Below are 24,865 nucleotides of genomic sequence, written 5' to 3'. Positions count from 1 at the left end.
GAACAATTAATGAACATGCACCTGTGGAACAGTCGTTAAGACACTAACAGCTTACAGACGGTTGGCAATTAAGGTCACAGTTATGAAAACTTAGGAAACTAAAGAGGCCTTTCTCCTGACTCTAAAAAACACCAAAAGAAAGATGCCCAGGGTCCCTGCTCATCTGCATGAATTTGCCATGCTGCAAGGAGGCATGAGGACTGCAGATGTGGCCAGGGCAATAAATTGTAATGTCAGTACTGTGAGACGCCTAAGACACCGCTACAGGGAGACAGGGTGGACAGCTGATCGTCCTCGCAGTGGCAGACTACATGTAACAACACCTGCACAGGATCGGTACATCCGAACATCACACCTGCGGGACAGGTACAGGATGGCAACAACAACTGCACGAGTTACACCAGGAACGCACAATCCCTCCATCAGTGCTCAGACTGTCCACAATAGGCTGAAACAGTCTGGACTGAGGGCTTGTAGGCCTGTTGTAAGGCAGGTCCTCACCAGACATCACCGGCAACAACGTCGCCTATGGGCACAAACCCACCGTCACTGGACCAGACAGGACTGGCAAAAAGTGCTCTTCACTGACGAGTCGCGGTTTTGTCTCACCAGGGGTGATGGTCGGATTCACGTTTATTGTCAAAGGAATGAGCTTTACACCGAGGCCTGTACTCTGGAGCGGGATCGATTTGGAGGTGGAGGTTCCGTCATGGTCTGGGGCGGTGTGTCACAGCATCATCGGACTGAGCTTGTTGTCATTGCAGGCAATCTCAACGCTGTGCGTTACAAGGAAGACATCCTCCTCCCTCATGTGGTACCCTTCCTGCAGGTTCATCCTGACATGACCCTCCAGCATGACAATGCCACCAGCCATACTGCTCGTTCTGTGCGTGATTTCCTGAAAGACAGGAATGTCAGTGTTCTGCCATGTCCAGCGAAGAGCCCGGATCTCAATTCCATTGAGCACGTCTGGGACCTGTTGTATCGGAGGGTAACGGCTAGGGCCATTCCCCCCAGAAATGTCCGGGAACTTGCAGGTGCCTTGGTGGAAGAGTGGGGTAACATCTCACAGCAAGAACTGGCAAATCTGGTGCAGTCCATGAGGAGGAGATGCTCTGCAGTACTTAATGCAGCTGGTGGCTACACCAGATACCGACTGTTACTTTTGATCTTGACCCCCCCCCTTTGTTCAGGGACACATTATTCCATTTCTGTTAGTCACATGTCTGTGGAACTTGCTCAGTTTATGTCTCAGTTGTTGAATCTGTTATCATACAAATATTTACACATGTTACGTTTGCTGAAAATTAACACAGTTGTCAATGAGAGGACGTTTCTTTTTTTGCTGAGTTTACATTTTACGGTCACAGTATATTTTACAATAGATGTCTTTTGTTTGTTTTTAATCCCACCCAGTAGCTAAGATGGGGAGAAGTATGTCCATAATAAAGCGTTCCTTTGCCTTCTTAACAACACTATCAACAAGGCAGGTCCTACAGGCCCTAGTTTTGTCGCACCTTGACTACTGTTCAGTCGTGTGGTCAGGTGCCACAAAAAAGTAAGCTAATATTAATAATATGCATGTCAATCTCTCCTGGCGATTGACTTCATCACTCCTTTTTATTTATGAGAGGCATTGACATGTTGAATGCACCGAGCTGTCTGTTTGAACTACTGGCACACAGCTCAGTGTATACAAAACACAACAAAAATCACGTTTTTGACTGCACTGGGCCTTTTAAGACCAATCTGCAAGTTTTGAATGCTCCCTCCCACTGCTCTTGTCACATTCCAACATCTAGTGCTGACTTTCAACACACCACTGCTTTCAGTTGTTTATGCGTCATGTATACATCACGGCCATGGACACAGTGCTGCTAACCTTGTTTATGTAGACTTCATCCTATTTGTTTGTGTTTAGTTTTGCGTTTTCATATTCTAGTCTGTAACAAGGTTTCAGTGGGATATATCAGGTGTTAGGATGTGTTGTTGATTTCTGAGACAGACTGTATTGGGAATGATTCCAAGTGGTGTGCTAGCACAGACATTGAAATGTAGCCAACTAGTTTCATTAATTAAAAAAAAAAGATTCCTCCGTCTGTCATCTGTGAATCGTGTCACGTCAGATGGCAGGTCCAGTCTGGACTAGCAGGTCAGATCAGTGTAAATGTCAGCAACAGAGATGTGGATCCTTATCCTGCCTCCAGCTGATGCAACATTCAACATCAGTGCAGAGCAGGGATATTTACAAAAGATAACATCAGTTTATTGTTTTTGTAAATCTAAATGCTATATTCCCGTCTAATAAAATGTGCTTCGGCTAGGCTCAAACACAGCCTCCCATAGTTTTTAGACATGAGTGTCACTGGCTCATAAAGTGAGTATTGGTTTGTCTTGCTATAGGTCATTATTCAGAACAGCTTCCTTGAACTTGCCACAAGTGCTGGGTTTATTTCAATGTCTCTAAAAGCCATAGCTGTCAGCGTGTGTCCTTGCATTGTTCTTTTTTTTTTTTACTGATTTGACAAGTTGCGATTTGTGCCAACTCTGAGTCCTTGAAAGTTGAGTTTTAATGATGTGCTCTGCTCTGTGGCAGACTTCTATTTGACAGTCAACCCTGTGAAGCCTTTTGAAAAATGTTCAATGACACAACAGAGTTGTTACAGTGTTGTTAGCCTGGTAATGATTTGATGTGGGTCCTGAGAAATCAAATCAAATCAAATTTTATTTGTCAGATGCTTCGTAAACAACAGCTGTAGATTAAGCGTGAAATGCTTACTTACGGGTCCCTTTGCATTGTTGGAAAAGGACCCATAAGTAAGTATTTCACTGTTAGTCTACACCTTGTTTACGTTGTTTATGCTTGATGAAGGCTGGGAGTGTAACACAGAGATTATGGTGTGCTTTTGTCAAGACCTTGACCAACGTTGGTCACCGCCTTTCAAAGTGTGTGGCATTATGGGTATACAAATTCTCAGACTTACGACTACATGTCGACTGCATGACCTTCACAGCAACCATGTGATCATAGGTCATGAACCTTGGAGTGCAGTCGACCAGAAATGTCTGCAGTTGCTCCTCACCAATTGCAACTTGAAGTCAGAACCAAAGCATTGTGGGAGACAACCTTCTTTTGGTTTTCTTGGAAGCGAAAGGCAATACATGGTCCTAAATGGTTGATCATTGGTTATTATCAATACATGTTTACTGTTTATACATTTTAAGCATTTCGTTGGACGATGTATACCATGCTTATCCCGTACACACGACTAATAAAACTTGAATCTTGCATGTTTACTGTTTTGGGTGGGTGACTATTTAGACGTTAAATACATCTTCATCCTTACAATCAAATTCCATAAGCCTTCACGTGATCTAAATGCCTAACACAAATAAATGAAATATCCTACAATATAGCTGTAATGTTGTGTCCCGTGTTATAGCTTATCATCTGTCTTGTCTCTAATATTGGTTATTGTCAGGGATTTCTACACTGGCAATTTTAAAGGCTTAATCTGTTTCCGGGAAACTGGCCCTTAATGAGCAAGTATCCCAGACACCAGTCGTGGGGTTAATACCAAGGTCATTTGACTGCTTGAAATAGTGTTTACCTAGTAACTTATGTGAACTGATGTACATGTCGTTTAATTCTTTTCATGTTGTTTATCCAGCATGTAAACTGATGTACAGTACGGTACAGGGAGTGTTTTGTCCTGTATGTGATTGAATCAAATTCTGTTCTTTACATGCTTACTGACAAAAGCAACATAAAGGTTGAGAATTTAAGAATTACACTCCAGGCTGTAGTGATGCTGACCCACAATCAATTACCATATTGTAAGACTCATGCAAGTTTCAGTAAACATGCACGTTTCATTTAATCAATTCTGTTACAATTCCATGTTTCACAATCACACATAATAATGAGGAAGGTACAAGGGCATGAAGTAATGGCAAACAACAGAGCATATCCCATGTGCTGAAAAAAATATATATAAGTTTTAGTAGCCTACCTGGTTATATTTTGAGAAAACCATCACAGAAATACAAAACAAAGCTTGTGAATTTCTGCAGTTGCTCCTCACCAATTGCAACTTGAAGTCAGAACCAAAGCATTGTGTGAGTATCTAATTTCCTTATCATCAGGATAATAATTCCTTGGACCATGTTAATCATGTTCAGCATCGTGTAGGAGTGGCATTTCGATAGGATCCACTTCATCGGCAATAACGAAGGTGAATGCCATGTCTGCCATTGTTAAGTTTCCTGGAAACAGCAGAAGTTGTACCTTTCCCGACTTAATAATTATCATAAAAAACAAACGTCATTACCATCACAATAAACTTAAAAGTGGGAAACAGTCATAGTATAATTAGCTTAAGAGCCAATGTGTATTATTTAAAATTTAAAATAGTCCTCACTTATAGGAATGGGTAATTGTTTAAAAGCTGCTAGCTATCCCATAAAGCCATCACCGAAAACACATATTTTCATCTTCAGTTGGTCTTTGGTAACTACCTGTTTTATTGCCAACGTTTGGAACCTTTTAAAGAATGCGGAGTCCGTCTCGCAACAGAGCCTTCAACTGCAAGGGGGCGTTGCCATTCCACTCCGTTGTGGACCTTCCCGTTGAAGAGCATGACATCCGGTGCAACGTAATGGAGTGTTTATGGGTAATGTGAACGAGGCTTAAGTAGACTATAGACATTAATGCTGGAATATTGCTACATTGTGGGAGGCAACCCATCAGTGGTCCCTGCTATGCTCCAGCTCATGGGGTTTCTCCTCCCTCCCCCTCTCAGATGAACAGCTTATTTATCTCTATGTCTCTCCCCTCTCTCTCTCGTCCTCCCTTTTTCCATCCCTCATCTCCACCGCGTCTCCCCCCTCTCTCCCTATCTTCTCCTCCTCCCGTTCTCCAGGTATACTTTATGTTGGGTGTATTGGTGGTTCCTGCTGTGCTGTAGTTCATGGAGTTTCTCCTCTCAAAGATGAAACAGCTAATATATTGAATACCCCTCGTTACCCCCTTCCTGCCAGTGGTCCCTGCTGTACTCAGGTTCATGAGGTTCCTCATTTTGCTAGAGAGTCACTCTCACAGATGAAACAACTCATATTGCTCTCTCCATCTCTCTCTCTCTCCCCCCCTCACCGCCCCCCTCTCTCCTCTTCTCCAGGTATATGTTGGGTCTGTCGGTGGTCCCTGCGGTGCTCCAGTTCGTGGGGTTTCTGTTCCTGCCAGAGAGCCCCCGCTGGCTGATCCAGAAAGGCCTTACCCAGAAGGCCCGGCGCGTGCTCAGCCAGATTAGAGGCAATCAGAACATTGACGAGGAGTACGACAGCATCAAGAACAGCATCGAGGAGGAGGAGAAAGACTGCGGAGGAGGTGAGAGGGGAGCAGGAGGCTCAGCAGAAAGACACCCATAAATGAATGAATGCGTCAACGAACACGCACACACAAACAAACGTGCACGCACACACACAGGGAGAGGAGTGGCCCATGTGCCCACTGTCTGTCTCTCTCTCTTTCTCTCTGCTCTCTGCGCTCAGACGAGAAAGCTTTATCAGCTGTTATATAATCTCGGTGTTACACTCCCATGATGTGGGACGAAACAGTTAGCCTCTTCTGAGAACATTGACCTCTTCTGAGAATCACAAAACAGCACTAAAAGTCAGTCTGTCAGAGCCGGCGACTCAGAATAGACTGAGTCGCCTGGCGAGACCAAGGACATTGAAGAAATGTTTTCTATGTTTTTCTATGAACATTTTCTGAAAGCAGCTTATTTACGGTAGTCACTGTGTCTCCATTGAAGGTCAGTGCTAAAAGGAATGTATATGTGTGAGTGTTTGGAAATATATGGGTCAAGGCATGGTCATAGACCCAGGCACTGACTCAAACTCAATGAAACCACCATACATGATAAACTGCATTAATCCACTTGTTGACATGAATAGCTGATATACACATATATCGAAAGTAGCCTATATGGACAACCAATGGTTAGATGAATGAGTGTTTTGTACCGCATTATCAAGTCAATGACATTGTATACAGTAAGGTCAGTCCAGCCTTCAGCACGTGTATTAGCTCTTATTATTCCAATGACACCAAGCCATCTCCTGAAAAGAAAAGAGAGGGAAAATAAAGGAGAGGGAGAGGTAAACATGCATCATTCCTTTGTTCTGTAATTATCCCTTCCTGACAGTCCTACAGAAAACACTAACCTGTAATTGAGTACCTCATGCTGGGATTGGTCCATAATGGGGAGCCTCAGCCAATCAGAGTGCTAGAGTGTGGTCAGTGGGGCCACAATCCAAGAACAAAATACCCCTCTGGCAATAAATTGTAACTCTGATCATTGTTGGGTGTTGGGCTTACACCTGGGAAAACAAGTGCTTCCTTTGCCCCCTTGCTCCCTGACATCTCTGTTTCCATGGTAACCTCATCCCTTTCTCCCTCTTTCTCTCCCTGTCTCCATCACCTCTGATGGAATGATAGTGAGTGTCACTCTAACCACCCAAACACAGCCAGGATTAAAGAGCAATAATAATCACAATGACACATACAAAGTGACAGGGCAACACAACGGCAACAACAACAACATCACAACATAGTCATATCTGTAGCAGTCAATTCTCTCTGGATGAAAGGACAATATATTACAGAGACACAGGGTGACAGAGCAACACAACATCAACAACAACAACAACAACACAACTAACAACAACAGCTGTATCAGTCACTGCTCTCTGATCTCTGATTCACTGTGTTATAGTATATCTTATTAAAGCATTGGGCTATCATCTCTGGTGTAGAATATGTTAGAAATGCTAGTCATGTATGAATTTCCTGTGATCTTATTGCTACTAAGATAATCTTTCATCCAAGATAAAATAATTTCAGGAAAGATGATCTTAATCCTATACGAAGCTTCCAGGAAACTCACCCCAGGTTTTTATTCAGGCCTACTGATCTGATTATATCTACATAGATTAACCTCCTTTACCTGGCGTATACGGCTGGGAGCAAGCCTATTGCCAGTCAACATGATAATGTTTTCCTCTTTAAAAGAGTGTTTTATCTCAGTGTTAGTTAGACACCGTAGTAGTCTAATAGGGTGAAGGACCTTCACACACAGTAAGTCAGACACAAAGGTAATTAAAGTAACAGAAGAGGCACCGTGCTTCTCAAAGCTGTTTCCTTTGTGATAATGAGCTCCGTGTGACTGTAGGGCAGCGTGCTTCTAGCTCATAGGCAACGTTGCAGTATTTTCGTTTTTTGTGTTATTAGCCCAGAAATGTTTTGGTGTTATTACAAACATCCGGAAAGAACTTTTGGATATCAGGGCGGCAGTAACTCACCAGCATTACCAGCATTACGACCAGGAATACGACTTTCCCGAATCGGATCCTTTGTTTGTACCCCCCAGGGCAACTGAACTGATTCCAGAGGCTGATCCAAAACACTGCCGACGGAGAAGAGGTATTCAGAGTGGACTTCTAGTCCGACTCAGGAGGCGCGCACACCACCCACTGCTTCCGAGTATATTACTCGCTAATGTTCAGTCTCTGGATAATACATTTGATAAGCTCAGGGTGAGGATTTCCTTCCAGAGAGACATCAGGGATTGTAACATACTCTGTTTCATGGAAATATGGCTCTCGGGATGTACAGTCTGAGTCTGTACAGCCAGTTGGGTTCTCAGTTCATTGAGCAGACAGGAATAAATATCTCTCCGGGAAGAAGAAGGGCGGGGGTGTATGTTTCATGATAAACTACTCATGGTGTGATTGTGATAACATACAGGAACTCAAGTCTTTTTGTCCACCCGACCTAGAATAACTCACAATCAAATGCCGACCGTATTACCTCCAAAGAGAATTCTCTTCGGTTATAGTCACAGCCGTGTTTATTCCCCCTCAAGCTGATACCACGACAGCTACTGCTACTCCAACTTCTGGGATGCCTACTAGGACCTCCCCCTCCCTCCCTTCGGCAAATCTGATCATGACTCCATTTTGCTCCTCCCTTCCTGTAGACAGAAACTCAAACAGGAAGTACCCGTGTTAAGCACTATTCAACGCTGGTCTGACCAATCGGAATCCAAGCTTCAAGATTGTTTTGATCACGTGGACTGGGATATGTTCCGGGTAGCCTCCGAGTATAACCGTGACGAATACACTGACACAGTGACTGAGTTTATCAGGAAGTGTATAGGAGATGTTGTACCCACTGTGACTATTTAAACCTACCCTATCCAGAAACCATGGATAGATGGCAGCATTTGCACAAAACTGAAAGCGCGAACCACCGCATTTAACGATGGCAAGGTGACTGGGAATATGGCTGAATAGAAACAGTGCAGTTATTCCTTCTGTAAGGCAATCAAACAGGCAAAACGTCATATAGAGACAAAGTGGAGTTGCAATTCAACTGCTCAGACACAAGATCTATGTGGCAGGGTCTACAGACAATCATAGACCAGCCACATCACGGACACCGACGTTTTGCTTCCGGACAAGCTAAACACCTTATTCGCCCACTTTGAGGATAACACAGTGCCTCCGACACGGCCTGCTACCAAGGACTGTGGGTTCTCCTTCTCCATGGCCAACGTGAGTAAGACATTAACCCTTGCAAGGCTGCCGGCATCCCTAGCCACATCCTCAGAGCATGCGCAGACCAGCTGGCTGAAGTGTTTATGGACATATTCAATCTCTCCCTATCCCAGTCTGCTGTCCCCACATGCTTCAAGATGTCCACCATTGTTCCTGTACCCAAGAAAGCAAAGGTAACTGAACTAAATGACTATTGCCCCATAGCACTCACTTCTGTCATCATGAAGTGCTTTGAGAGACTAGTCAAGGATCATATCACCTCTACCTTACCTGACACCCTAGACCCACTTCAATATGCTTACCACCCCAATAGATCCACAGACGATGCAATCGCCATCGCACTGCACACTGCCCTATCCCATCTGGACAAGAGGAATACCTATGTAAGAATGCTGTTCATTGACTATAGCTCAGCATTCAACACCATAGTACCCTCCGAGCTCATCATTAAGCTTGAGGCCCTGGGTCTGAACCCCGCCTTGTGCAATTGGGTCCTGGACTTCCTGACGGGCCTCCCCCAGTTGGTGAAGATAGGAAACAACACCTCCACTTCGCTAATCCTCAGCCCCACAAGGGTGCGTGCTCAGACCCCTCCTGTACTCCCTGTTCACCCATGACTGCATAGCCACGCATGCCTCCAACTCAATCATCAAGTTTGCAGACAACAGTAGTAGGCCTGATTACCAACAATGACGAGACAGCCTACAGGGTAGAGGTGAGGGTCCTGGGAGTGTGGTGCCAGGAAAATAACCTCTCACTCACAACGTCAACAAAACAAAGCAGCTGATCGTGGACTTCAAGAAACAGCAGAGGGAGCCCCCCCCCCCCCCCCCCCCCCCCATCCACATCGACAGTGCCACAGTGGAGAAGGTGGAACACTTCAAGCTCCTCGGCATACACATCACTGACAAACTGAAATGGTCCACCCACACAGACAGTGTGGGTCTGACTCAGGAGACTGAACATTTTTGGATTACTCATCTCATATCTATATACTGTATTCTATGTTCTACTGTATCTTAGTCTATGCCGCTCTGACATTGCTCGTCCAAATATTTATATATTCTTAATTCCATTCCTTTACTTTAGATGTGTGTATAGTGTGTATTGTGAAATTGTTATATATTACTGCACTGTTGGAGCTAGAAACACAAGCATTTCACTACACCCGCAATAACATCTGCTAAACACATGTACGTGACCAATAAAATTGGATTTGACTTGAGAACGACAGCCTCTGAGCTACTCACTGACCCTGGATTATTGGTCTTTTATATTACTGAGTTCCAGACAGGAGAGGATTCAATGTATTTTGAAAGATTGATGGGTCTATGGGCTAATTCTGGGAGAAGTGAGTGAAAGCGTGGTTAGCGTGCGTGTATCCACATGTGTGCCTCTCTCTCTCTCTCTGTGTGTGTGTGTGTGTGTGTGTGTGTGTGTGTGTGTGTGTGTGTGTGTGTGTGTGTGTGTGTGTGTGTGTGTATCCACATGTCTCTGTGTGTCTCCATTTGGGTGTTTTGATGTGCAGCGGCTGTGTGATCAAGACTATAGGTTGATTTGGAGAAAGAGGCAGAGGAGCTGTTTGAGCCCCTAATGATACCAACCACAGGACTGATACTAACAACACAACACACTAGTCAATGGACTCTGATTACTGTGTTCTTAGAGAGGGGAGAGGGCGGGGGTTAAAAGATTGAGAGAAATAGAAAAGGGGGGAGAAGAAAGAGAGTGAGAGTGATAGACAACTGAGAGAGAACTTCTCTCCCTAGCTGGAAGAGAGTCTGTTAAGAAATAATGAGCTTACGTGTTTTGACAACCAGCGAAACATGAGTTATTGACATGTGATTTGATGTCCTTTATGTAGCCTGCACTCTTACACGGAACCCAAACCAGCTGCGCGCATGCGCCATAGTGCATAAATGTATTTTGTCCCCCCACACCAAACGCGATCACGACACACAGGTTAAAATATCAAAACAAACTCTGAACCAATTATATTAATTTGGGGACAGGTCGAAAAGCATTAAACATTTATGGCAATTTAGCTAGCTAGCTTGCACTTGCTAGCTAATTTGTCCTATTTAGCTAGCTTGCTGTTGCTAGCTAATTTGTCCTGGGGTATAAACATTGAGTTGTTATTTTACCTGAAATGCACAAGGTCCTCTACTCCACCAATTAATCCACTCAAAACGGTCAACCGAATCATTTCTAGTCATCTCTCCTCATTCCAGGCTTTTTCTTCTCTTGACTTTATATTGCGATTGGCAATTGTCATAAATTAGGTGCATTTCCGCCACTGACCTCGTTCGTCTTTCAGTCACCGACAAGGGTATAACCAATGAGGAGATGGCACGTGGGTATCTGCTTCTATAAACCAATGAGGAGATGGGAGAGGCAGAACTTGCAGCGCGATCTGTGTCACAAATAGAACTGACTTCTATTTTAGCCCTTGGCAACGCAGACATTTGGAAAGTGCTTTTCATTATACAGAATTATCTCAAAGTGCATAAAATAACCCCCCACATATTTTATTTAATACAACTGACACAAAGAACACAGCTGAAACTACAAGGGACAAGGACACCAAGGAGCACAGCTATCAACAGGAAGCCTTCCTAAAGTGAAAAGTCTTTAGGCCCGTTTTAAAGGAGTCCTGAGTCTATGGTGCCTTCAGGTGGTCCGGGAGGGCATTCCAGAGGCTGGGGGCGGTCGAGCTGAAAGCCCAATCCCCCAAGGAGCGGAGCTTGGTCCTGGGGGCGTGGAGGAGCAGGCTATCGCTTGACCTGAGGGTGCGAGTGGGGTTACGGAGGGAGAGCAGTTCTTTGAGATAAGAAGGGGCATTTCCATGACTTTCCATACACTGGAAAGTCAGCAGGAGGGTTTTCAATTCGATCTTGAATGAGACGGGAAGTCAGTGCAGAGATGCCAGGATGGGGGTGATGTGGGGTGAGGGGTGATTATTTTAAATGTAACCTCTATGTAACTAGCCAAGTCAGTTAAGAACAAATTCTTATTTACAATGACGGCCTACCCTGGCCAAACCCGGACGACGCTGGGCCAATCGTGCGCCGCCCTATGGGACTCCCAATCACGGCCCGATCACAGCCTGGATTTGAGCTAGGGACTGTAGCGAGGCCTCTTGCACTGAGATGCAGTGCCTTAGACCACTGCGCCACTCGGGAGCCCAATGTGATGGTGTTTCCGCACTCTCATCAGGATCCTGGCAGCCCTGTTCTGGATGTATTGGAGCTTCTGGAGACTCCTGCCGGGGATGCCGATGAATAGTGCGTCGCAGTAGTACAGCATTGAGGAGATAAGGCATAGACGGGATTCTCTGCATCAGACTGAGTGAGGGTAGGATGGAGTTTGGCAATGTACTTGAGGCGATAGAATGATGCTTTTATACAGTTGTTTGATGTAGCTGTCAAAGGTAAGAGGGGAATCAAGTTTCAACATCCAGATTGGAAACTGAGTGGGAGAGAGCGATGTTCTGTCCTGCGATACTGTATAGATGTTACAGCTGTCAAAGGCTTTGTCTTTCAACTATATAATTAACTTATCTTCAACGGGTTTCTTGACAGGCTCTGAGATAGCTTACTGCCTCCGAAATAATTGTCACAGACTTTTTTTTTGCCAGTACAATTTAAACCTGATTTTTCAGCCATGAAGAAAATTATTTATCCTGTGCTTACCATCCACAGCAATTTTCCCCACCGCACAATCTCCCCATTTTATTCATAATTGCCATTTTAATCTCAATGGCTGCTGTGCTTTCAGGTAATTGAACGATGCAGTATGTCATTCATAATGAGCACAAGGTATGCTACTATATTTGTTATCTGCTCGCTGTACAAATTTACAATGAGGTTTTATGCAATATTCCTCTCTCTCTCTTTCTTTCTCTCTGCCATTCTCTCTTTCTCGCTCACTGATATGTGGGCAGAAGAAGCAGATGAGAGGTTCGAGGAGATATTACACAGATAGACATTCATCCCGGAGATAGAGAGTGTAGCACAAGTCACATGCCTCTTCTCCTACTCCTCTTCTGCTTGATTCATCATTTACCGTTTTAACATTTTATGGAATCTGTTGGTTGGTGCCTTAGATCTGATTAAATCATGTATCTGTTGGAACTTCGTTTATGGGGAAATGATGGGAATATACATTATATTTAGATTTGCATAATGAGAAATGAGGGAATACAAAAGAAGCACCTAGGATCATTTGGACTTTTATGAAATGTAGATGTTCAAATAGATTCCTTCAGTTATTAATGCCTGAAGATGGGATACATCCAAAATGGTACCCTATATAGCCTAAAAGGACTCTGGTGTTGTGAATAGAGTTCCATTTGGTACACAGACGTATACTCATTCACCCGTTGTATAGTCTTATTATTCTGTCATTTGGATTTAGGATGAGGCGTGTCGTGGTGTGTAACAGTCGAATGACACCCATGTTCATTTCCTAGCTTCGTTATCTGGAGACACGAGGGGATTTGCATTGTTATTTGAAATAAGGGATAATTTAATATTAACATGCTAGCGGCATTATCTTCTAATTCAGCTCAGCTAATCGAGTTTTGAATGAATATTCCTTTTCTTCCACTCTCATTTATTCTGTTTTACTTTCAAGCCCAAGGGAAACAATTCAGAAACAAACTGAATTAGTTTATCTTGCTGAATATGTTTTCAACGATTTTACCCGTAAATATATTTGACCCGTGGATCCAACATTTTCACAGACATCAACTATTACCTACTTTATAATATTAGACGAGCTGGTATTGTACAGAGAGGGCCATTACATTCAACAAAGATCCCATTGAAGTCATGTAATGATGTAAAGGAAGCATTAGAGGAGAATGGAAGGCTATGACAGGCTAGAGGACAGCTATTACAGATGATCTCTGTCATAGCAGATGAAAGCATGCTAGGTAAAGCCCCGCCTTATCTCAGCTCACTGGTGACCATAGCAGCACCCACCCGTAGCACGCGCTCCAGCAGGTATATTTCACTGGTCATCCCCAAAGCCAACTCCTCCTTTGGCCGCCTTTCCTTCCAGTTCTCTGCTGCCAATGACTGGAACGAATTGCACAAATCACAGAAGCTGGAGTCTTATATCTCCCTCACTAATTTTAAGCATCAGCTGTCAGAACTGCTTACCGATCATTGCACCTGTACACAGCCCATCTGTAAATAGCCCACCCAACTACCTCATCCCCATATTGTTATTTTTTTTTTCTCCTTTGCACAGTATCTCTACTTGCACATTCATCTTCTGCACATCTATCACCCAAGAGTTAATGCTAAATTGTAATTATTTTGCCACTATGGCCTATTTATTGCCTTACCTCCCTAATCTTACTACATTTGCACACACTGTATATAGATTTTTCTATTGTGTTATTGACTGTACGTTTGTTTATCCCATGTGTAACTCTGTGTTGTTTGTGTTGCACTGCTTTGCTTTATCTTGGCCAGGTCGCAATTGTAAATGAGAACTTGTTCTCAACTGGCCTACCTGGTTAAATAAAGGTGAAATAAAAACATTATTTAAAAAAAAAAAGCATAATGAGTGAAGACAGAGCAATACTCTCACTCTCCACCAGTCTGATACTGGCCCTCTTATAAGCTACTTCTCACACAATGTTCTCTTGTGATTTGAGGTCTGTGAAGTCTGAGGTCTCTGAAGCACAGGAACACAACCCTGTACATAATAGCCAACCAAGAACAACCTACGCACAAACCTCTCGCTACTCAAATGGCTCCTAATAGACACAGGTTATTAGCTCTTCATTGATCTCAGCACACTTACATCACAATGTTCATTATTGCTAAGTCACAAGAGAACATTGTGTGAGAAGTAATATCCAGAGTTGTAAATGATGCTGAAAAAAAGCAACAATGTTCTCTCTCTCTCTCTCTCTCTCTCTCTCTCTCTCTCTCTCTTTTTCTTTCTCTCTTTTTCTTTCTCTCTCTCTCTCGATCCCCTGCCATTTGGATCACATTTACGGAGCCATTTTTAGAAATCCAGGAGTTAGTTGTTAGGGGCTGTATCCCCCACCCTGGCAGAGCTCTCTCTCTACCATTTGCATTGGGGCATGTGTTAGCCTGGGAACCATGAATCTCAATGAGTGATGACATTTTTTCCCCAGACGAACCACATAATGGGCCCAGATATTATCCTCTACCTCTAGACTCCCAGCTCCTAGCCAGAGCAACAACGTAGGGGGCTGAGATGATTGGTTGAAACTGGATGTGTGTGTGCGTGTGTGTGTGTGTGCGTGCGTGTGTTGCTCATGTGTTTTTGGAACAGTTCACATGTGATCATGTAGTTTTTCCCTAAGGATTCACATCGGGACGGAACTCTATGACGTTCTGTAGTTAGTGTTTGTCCCGTGTATGTGTACATGTATGTGAGTGAGGGTGGTGAGTGACGTATGTACTGTACAGTATGTTATGTCATTTCCTCCTGTCATATTGAAGGTAAACCACAGATGCGCTATAGCCCTGTGTGACGTCCCAGGTGTTTGAGAACAGCTGTGAGAGCTTTCAAGAGTCCTCATCCTACGACACACACACACACACACACACACACACACACACACACACACACACACACACACACACACACACACACACACACACACACACACACACACACACACACACACACACACACACACACACACACACACACACACCTCATCATACGGTACATTCTTCCCACTGGGAGCTCAACATACTGTAGCTCACTTCACAGTGATAAAGTATTTACACTCATTGACTGTAAATGTGGCACAGGAGCTTGACCAAAAAAGAACAGCTTTAAGCCAAATGTAGCCAACTCTGTGGTCTTCCATCTATGAGACATGAAAGGGACTGCAATTTTACTGACGCTACAATTTTCCCCGCTCACTTCTCTCTGTCTCGCTGTCTCTCTCTCTCTCTCTCGCTCTCTTTCTTTCTCTTTCTTATCTCCTCTCAGAAGTAACGTTCCTATTCTAAATGTTTGTTCTGTAGTGTGAGATGGTTCTACCCATACAGACAGAGGCTCAGCCGAACATAAGTTATTAAACATGTACCCAGACACAGCCCATGTCTGCTTTGATTGAATGGATCAATTTGACCATTGATTTTTGTCCTGTTTTTGTGGAGAAAATGCTTTGGTTTTTTTGTCTTCTGAAAGCACCATCGAATCCTTTCTTTTAAAGGGTCCCAGGTGACTTTGTAGCAGACATCTTTTAGCAAGGTTTCAGTATCCTATCCTAAGAGATTCTGTTGTCGTGGTATACAAGCCTTTTTGTCAGGTTTCAAGGTTCTTCTTAATGAATAATGGGACTCAGTCATGAGGGAAAAAAGCTCTGATGAAAAGGCAATGTTTTTGTATTCACCAGCAAGGACAGAGGCATCACATTTAAAAGAGAGATGAAGGCTATAGTTAGAAACAGATAAGATTAGTATTCCTGCAACATTATTTTGTTGAAATATAATTTAATCTCTGACAAATGAAGCTACTTGATTGTACCCAATTGGCCATTATAATTTTTTGGATTCATATGATATTTTATAAATATAGTACCCAACATCTGATTTGGACCTTAGTCCTTTCTAATAATAATTAAGACATACGCAATCCCCAAAACATTGAAAAAGTCTCCCATGGACCCCCCAGTCCCCACCCCAATCCTACCCAAATGGACAGTATACAATATCAGTTCTCTATGTCTGAGAAGTAGTATGAAGCTGTGGCTTGGAGTATTGTTTCTTCATATGCATTCCCTGTTAATCTGGTGATGGTTATTTTCCTCCGTTCAGAGAAATTAGTCATTGAAGTTGTTTGCATTGTTTCCCATAAACAGTGTGATAGTACCGGGTGCCGCTGTTTATGCTATACTGCCCTACATTGATGCTTTCAACTCTAATGTTATCAAACACACACTGAGCTCCGGTCAGCCTGATTCTCTGGAGGTGGTTGGGGTGGTGAGAGAGGAGAGAGCGAGAGGATGGATTTTTTATAATGTGAGGAAGACATACTGTAGAAGGTTGGGGGGTTGTGAGGCTCTTTTTTGACACAGAAACTGAGAGCGAGAGAGTTTGTGTATGTGTGTGCGTGAGTGTTTGCAGCAGAGTCAGTCGGCGCTTATCTTAATCAGTAGTATTACCTGTTAGCCTTTTGTTGTTTAGCTACATAACTATTCACCATTAGATGCATCCATTGCCAAAGACTCCTGCTTTACTTTAAACTAATGATCTCCATAGATGATCAAGTGAGAGAGGACATAGAGAGAAAGAGACATATAAGTAAGAGAGAGAGAGAGATAGAGAACAAAAGCAAAAGAGAACATGAGAAAGAGAGAGAGAGAAAAAGAGAGAGAGCGATAGGAGAGATAGAGAGAGAAGGATAGAGAGAGTAAGAGGAAGAGCAAGAGGGAGCTAGAGAGAGAGAGAGACAGAAATGTATTGTGAGAGAGAAGGATAACGAAATAAAGAGAGAGAGAGGGACCGATAGGAGAGAGCAGAAGAGAGAAATGGAGAGGAGAGACGGCGAGCATAGAGAGAGAGCGAGAGAGAAGGAGAGAGAAAGAGAGGTAGAGAGAGAGCAAGGAGATCAAAACTTTCAACACTTCCAGTCGCCTGCAGGTTTTAGGCTGCTTATTAATTTTGAATAAGGCTGCTAGTGCAAAGGCCTAGATGTGATCTATGCACACGGAGAAGAGAGAAGAGTCTGCTCAACTCAGAGTATTTCGGGGCTCTGTAATTTGAATGTGTAAATATGTGATCATTATTTGCTATACTGTAGGTGCAAAACTATATACACAGACCAAGACACTGCCTTTACATATTTCTATAGTGTCAGATTGTTCGAGCTGTCTTCAAATACACATTGTAGAACTCCTCTTAGATGTTTAGTATGGTGAGCCTTTGCATTGTACTTACTGTTTAGGTTTGTGTATCTCTCCCCATATCAATCATTTTCTCTGTGTGTGTGTGTGTTTGTGTGAGCATGTGTGTGTTAATGTGCATATGTGTGCATGTGTCCTATCTTCCTCTTCTCTCTCCTCTCTCCCATTATCAGCCTGCTCCCCAAAGGCTCCGATGTTGGACAATATGCTTCTGTTCGCTGCTTCCTTATCCCCCTCTCTGTATCTCTGCTCATCTGTGTTATATAAATGCCATTGCCCGTCCCTTAATGTGTCAGTTTACTCTCATCTTATAGAGGAAGCCTAACTGAGCTGGACTATGCGTCATCTATGCGCACACATACAGTAATGCTATATGCAGCCTGCCCTCCCACTGCTATATGCTCAATATGAATGCTCAATGTTAATGTAATTATGACGGTCCACAGGTGGGCTAGAGGAACATGTTATCATTTCAGTGAATGAATGATCATGGATGAAGGGAGATGGGAATACCGAATGTAATCTTAAGCTCTGAAATGCAGTAAACGCACACTGAAAAGCTTGCGTAACTGTTAAATAATACAAGTACTAAATCTGAGCTAGAGAGTGTATACGTTTGAAAAATGCCTCCCTCCTGTCTCCTGGCGATCTGTGTGAAATGTGATCTAACTCTCACCAGTCTCCCCTTTTGCACTCTTACATAACCTGGAAAAGATGTCAGATCTCTTAACACTTCAACCTCAAAGGGAAATCCTATGTAACTGTAGCCCTCTGCTCTCTCCATGCATGATGAAATTACACGGAGATAAGCTCTCTCGTCTAATTTATCAATTGATCAATGAGATTGTTTGTTGCTTTTGTTTTATTTGCCTGTTTGCACTGGGAGGTTTTAAAACGGCATCAGGCACTGACATCGCCAACTCTTTTTGCTTCAAAGTAAAGTCATGTCCTCTACTCCTCTGTCATCCTGATTGTGTTCTTGTCTTCTGTTCTTCTGTTCTCTCCTCCTTCGTATTAAACTGTATATCAGTGTCTCATGAGAAGACAGCAGAGTGTTATTGACCGTAACTCAGTGTCAGTGTTTGTTCTTCTGTAAAGCCAAACGCTATGGAACGGAACAGAACAGGCCTGATCATAAAAGGATGGATCACTAGATCTGTGTCTCACAGACCGGACAGCAGGGATCTCACACAGGGATAGGTTCACAGACAAAAGGACAACGTCAGGGAACCGATAGTCCAGACAGACTAGGAGAATTGGGCAAACTGTACGTGTGTGTGTGTGTGTGTTTGTGTGTGTAATCAGACCCCTTGACTTTTTCCACATTTTGTTAGGTTACAGCCTTATTCTAAAGTTGATTAAATAGTTTTTTCCCCCTCATCCATCCACACACAATACCACATAATGATGAAACAAAAACAGATTTTTTGTTGCTAATTTATTATTACAAAAAACTGAAATATGACATTTACATATGTATTCAGACCCTTTACTCAGTACTTGTTGAAGCACCTTTGGAAGCGATTACAGCCTCAAGTCTTCTTGGGTATGACGCTACAAGCTTGGCACACTTGTATTTGGGGAGTTTCTCCCATTATTCTCTGCAGATCCTCTCAAGCTCTGTCAGGTTGGATGGGGAGCGTCGCTGCATAGCTATTTTCAGGTATCTCCAGAGATGTTCGATCGGGTTCAAGTCCGGGCTCTGGTTGGACCACTCAAGGACATTCAGAGACTTGTCCCGAAGCCACTCCTGCGTTGTCTTGGCTGTGTGCTTAGGATCGCTGTCCTGTTGGAAGGTGAACCTTCGCCCCAGTCTGAGGTCCTGAGCCATCTGGAGCAGGTTTTCATCAAGAATCTCTCTGTACTTTGCTCCGTTCATCTTTGCCTCGATCTTGACTAGTCTCCCTGTCCCTGCCACTGAAAAACATCTCCACAGCATGATGCTGCCACCACCATGCTTCACCGTAGGGATGGTGCCAGGTTTCCTCCAGACGTGATGCTTGGCATTCAGGCCAAAGAGTTCAGTCTTGGTTTCATCAGACCAGAGAATCTTGTTTCTCATGGCCTAAGAGTCTTTAGGTGCCTTTTGGCAAACTCCAAGAGGGCTGTCATGTGCCTTTTACTGTGGAGTGGCTTCCGTCTGGCCACTCTACCATGAAGGTCTAATTGGTGGAGTGCTGCAGAGATAGTTGTCCTCCTGGATATCAGGATAAGGTAAGACCCAGATACAGACCGTGTCGAAGTAACAATGTTTATTACAGCAACAGAGGCAAAGGTACAGGACAGCCGGCAGGCTCAGGGACAGGTCAGGCAGAGGTCGGTAATCCAGATAGGGGCAAAGGTACTGTCACGCCCTGACCATAGTTTGCTGTGTATGTTTCTATGTTTTGTTTGGTCAGGGTGTGATCTGAGTGGGCATTCTATGTTGTTTGTCTATTTCTATGTGTTTGGCCTGATATGGTTCTCAATCAGAGGCAGGTGTTTGTCGTTGTCTCTGATTGGGAGCCATATTTAGGTAGCCTGTTTTGGTATTGTGGTTTGTGGGTGATTGTTCCTGTTACTGTGTTTGTGTTGTCACTTTACGGGACTGTTTCGTCTTCATTCGTTTATTCGTTATTTTGTTTGTTTCAAGTATTCATATTAAAATGGATACTCACCACGCTGCATCTTGGTCCGACATTTCTTACTCCTCGTCAGAGGAGGATGAAGAATTCCGTTACAGGTACAGGATAGCAGGCAGGCTTAGGATCAGGGGCAGGCAGAGTGGTCAGGCGGGTGGGTTCAGGGTCAGGACAGGCAAGGGTAAAAAAAAACAGGAGGGCGAGAAAAAGAGGGGCTGGGAAAAGACAGGAGCTGACAGGACAAACGCTGGTAAGCTTGACAAACAAGACGAACTGGCAACAGACAAACAGAAAACAAGTGTTTGCCTTTCCAAATCATGTCCAATCAATTGAATTTACAATTGGTGGACTCCGATCAAGTTGTAGAAACATCTCAAGGATGATTAATGGAAACAGGATGCACCTGAGCTCAGTTTCGAGTCATTGCAAAGGGTCTGAATACTTATAAGGTATTTCATTTTTAGTTAAAATATATATATATATACATTTGCAAACATTTCTAAAAACCTGTTTTTGCTTTGTCATTATGGGGTATTGTGTGTAGATTGCTGAGGATACTTTTTTAAAATCAATTTTTTAATAAAGCTGTAATGTAACAAAATGTGGAAAAAGTCAAGAGGTCTGGATACTCTCCGAAGGCACTGTATGTGTGTTTGTGCTCTCGAAGGTACAGTATGTGTCTGTGTGTCCATCTTACTGTCTGTCTGACTGGGCTTGGCTTGGCTCTCTTCGCCTATGGAGCGGCTCCTAGCAACCGCCGTTGGCCGGCCCTCAGTGCCCTCGGATAACCACCCAGCTGCTTCCCTATACATCTGTAGAGAGGGAACAACAAAGTTGGAAAGGAGGAGAGGAGAGATAGACGGGTGAGGAAAGAGGAGGGGAGTAGAGAGAGGGAAGAAGAGGAGAGGGGAAAGAGGCTGTCAATATTAAAGTGCTCTGCTTTCTAATAATGTTTTATGAAAATGTACTGACCTTGCTGAAATCTCTTCAACACTTATGTAAAATTACATGTGGGACAGAAGGAGCTTTTTCCATCATCTCTGAAAGGAATTTGTTGTTCATCTTCCTGTAGATGGGAGTTCCATTGCTCGCTTCATTAAGTTCCTTGGGTTGACTTCTGTCTGTCCCTAACCTAATCAAACTATCTATTGACGACAGAGGATGGCATTCCACAACCTTACACATGACTTACGAATCAATAAAAAGATAGGGACATTAATCTCCATTGCTTATCAGTAGCTGGATTGGAATCCTAATCAGTATACTGAAAAGTTTAATCCTTCTCAAAGGAACGTAATATAATCAACATGTTGTCAAACGTCTCTGTCTCTTTCCCTCACTCACTCTCCCCTCCCCCTATCCCTTCATCCCTCTTTCTCTTGTTCCCTTTCTCCCTCTCTTCCTCCCCCACATTCCCTCTTTGTCTCTCTCCATCTATTTCCTTGCTCTCTCTCTCTCTCTCTCTCTCTCTCTCTCTCTCTCTCTCTCTCTCTCTCTCTCTCTCTCTCTCTCTCTCTCTCTCTCTCTCTCTCTCTCTCCCTTTTGGCACTGTGGCTACATTCATCCTGTCACTCTCCGTTGAGTAGCCTAAGACAGGCAGTGAGAGAGAGGATGGTTTTAATTAAATATTTCCACTGTAGTAATCAAACAGTGACGGGTGCCTGTGCAGAAGGTTCCATGAGAGAACAACTAGGAACCATTTCTGGGTTATTTGATGTGCAGAACAAAACATCCCACTTAATGAAGCCATCGCTATACCAACATTGGAAAATTCACTCTAATTGGAGTCGCTTGGGTGTTTCCCTGGCGAAGGTTGCCATGGGGAAATTATATAATTGGGGATTCCATTGGTGGATATCAAAGGGGAGAAGATATCGCTCTCATTAAGACCCCATAACACTGGCCTCATCTGACTGTACACTAATTAGGTTTTAATTCAGCTGTGTGTAGTGTGTTTCCTTTGTACTGGATGGCTACTGCACTCTGTTGGTTTGATATGAGTAATATGGATTGAAATTAAAGAGAGGAGCAGTATCTTTGTGGTAGACTTTTAAAGGATAGGTGGTGTGTGTATAATGGCTAAAACGGCCTTTATGGTTAGAGCATTACTTGGACTGACAGACCGCCGTGAACCAACGGGGACAGATAGAGATACATCGGAAGCTAAACTCACTCAAATGAACACTGCATTACGATGGAAAGCACATTCTATCCCTGTTCCCTTCTTTCCACCCTACAGTTTTTTTTTCAATCCCTTTGGCACTCATTTCAGAACCTTGTGGTCATTTTTCAAAACTCTAGACACAAAACTCAAAACAGCCATCACATGTAACACAGGCTGTCCAATGTTCAAAATATTGCATTGTGCGTTCAAATCTTTAAAGAAACCTTGCACTTGCAGAGTCAATGTTTCAAATAACTAATTTATCATGAAATACCATCGGAACATTAATTTAGATCACCCACACACAAGATACCGATAGTTTCACTGTGTAGTTGTTCGTACAATCATTAAATGTTGTAGTACAAAATATTGTGATACCTGTTTCGTTATGCTACTACACGTAAATACATCACTGTAAAAGGACTAGTAAAGAGAATACTGCAGACAGTGGAATCATTGAACAAAATCTGAAATGTATTGATGAAATACAATACAATCACTCATAGGTTTCTTTGAATCAAAGCAAAAATAATTAGCTACAAAAAAGAAAACACTACTGTACTTCTATATTTCCCTCAACCCTGTCTTGTGGATTTGGCCATGGGTTCTCATCCACATCACAATGGATGTTTTCATTAGCCAAACATCTTGGGAAGAATCTTCGGGCATGGCGAATCCAGTGATGTCATTGCATGCGTCATCCATGGCCTGGAGAAGGGTGGCTTGTTCGTGAGGGTGCCTATCATATACCTTCCACCTCCATGTGGAGAAGAATTCCTCAATCGGGTTTTAAGAAAGGAGAGTACGGGGGTAAGTACAGGGTGGTAAATTGTGGATGGGCCTGAAACGATGCTTGCACCATTTGAGCATGGTGGAACCTGACATTATCCCACACAATGACATAGGTCATGCCATCAGCTCTACAGACCAGATTTAGCCCGTCAAGGAAGGTTACATTCGAACAGCGAATCATGTGGCTGCCTGCAACTCAATATATAGAGTAGAGAGCTTTAGTTGTTGTTCGACCTAACATCAGAACGGGCAAGATGCGTAATCTAAGCAACTTTGACCGTGGTATGATTGTTGATGCCACACATGGTGATTCCAGCATCTCAGAAACAGCTGCCTTCCTGCGGTTTTTATGCACTACAGTCTCTAGAGTTTACAGAGAATGGTGCGATAAACAAAACACATTCAGTGAGCGGCAATTCTGTGGGCAAAAACACCTTGTCAATGAGAGAGATCAGAGGAGAATGTCCAGACTTATTCAAGCTAACAGAAAGGCCACAAATGCTCAAATAACAGCTTTTTAAAACAGTGGTGTGCAGAAGGGCATCTCTTAATGTACAACACCGTGAATAATTCAGGCTGTTGTGGAGGCAAAAGGGGGTACTACCCAGTACTAGATAAGTGAACCTAATAAAGTGGCCGGTGAGTGTACAGTAATGTCAAATCTGAAAACATAGTCTGGGAAAGTGGTATATGGGACCATAGAAACACTGTCTGATAAAGAATGATGATGAAATATTACATCCATAGATAATGTAGTCCAATTGGTTCATGTTCCACGGTAATTGGTGTCAATGGATCTCGTTATCCTGAAACTTTCATGATCTTAACATGGAATATTGTTCGTCAGTTTCCATAAAACTATGCATTAAGAGTAATGCAACAGTTACTTATCATTTTGAGCAGTTGTATCAATTGATAGTTAGATCATTGTAATGAAATGAATAGGTAGTCATCTCAGATGTAATGTGTGAATTCCATTTTGAAATGGGAGTACTTTGATGTTAAGTTGTGTCATTTTGAACAGGTGATTTTAGTTCAATGAACAAATGATCTTATCTTTATGTGTATTGTATCCAAGCAATTGGGAAAAGTGTTAGAGTTTTGAAAAATGTGCATTTTGATCATTGGTTGTGAGTTTTGTGTCTAGAGTTTTGAAAAACGACATCAAGGTTCCGAAATTAGGGCCAAATTGATTGTAAAAAACTGTAATGTAGGGTTCATTTGAGTGAGTATAGCTTCCCATTTATCTCTATCTGTCCCTCGCCCTGCTATTCCCCTCTCCCCCCTCTATCTATCTCTCTCCCTCTATCATCTGTGTGTGTGTGTGTGTGTGTGTGTGTGTGTGTGTGTGTGTGTGTGTGTGTGTGTGTGTGTGTGTGTGTGTGTGTGTGTGTGTGTGTGTGTGTGTGTGTGTGTGTGTGTGTGTGTGTGTGTGCGTGTTTGCGTGTGTGTATGTGTGTGCCCGTGTCTCTGCCTGTGTGTGTGTTACTTTCCCCAGCACGAAAGACGAAAATGTCGCTCAAACAGAAGGGGAAACTAACAGAGTCACTGACCAACAACCAAAACCAAACAGGTGTGGTTTTAGGAAGACACTCATGGTGGTGTACACTGAAAGTTGACTAGCAACAACAACTGGAACCTTAAAGCCACCCACCATGAGCACCTACTAAGCCTGCCCAAGAAGAGGCAAACAAAAGAAAAAACCCACAAAACTTAAAGACAACAAGCAAACCAAAACCAGATAAATGATTGTTTGTCAAG

The 24,865-nt window shown here is 43.2% G+C and overlaps 1 protein-coding gene across 1 annotated transcript in view; it reads left to right on the top strand.

Annotated features, from left to right (window-relative positions):
- Positions 1-24,865, top strand: part of LOC120032236 (proton myo-inositol cotransporter-like) — a 65,735-nt gene that overhangs the window by 14,975 nt on the left and 25,895 nt on the right. The window contains exon 3 of the mRNA XM_038978231.1: positions 5,178-5,386. Within this exon, the coding sequence (XP_038834159.1) occupies positions 5,178-5,386 (209 nt within the window). The remainder of the gene's footprint in view (positions 1-5,177; positions 5,387-24,865) is intronic.

The sequence above is a fragment of the Salvelinus namaycush genome, chromosome 38 (assembly GCF_016432855.1).
Source record: "Salvelinus namaycush isolate Seneca chromosome 38, SaNama_1.0, whole genome shotgun sequence".
NCBI classification, from domain to species: Eukaryota; Metazoa; Chordata; class Actinopteri; order Salmoniformes; family Salmonidae; genus Salvelinus; species Salvelinus namaycush.
This window is presented reverse-complemented; position numbering and strand designations above follow the sequence as displayed.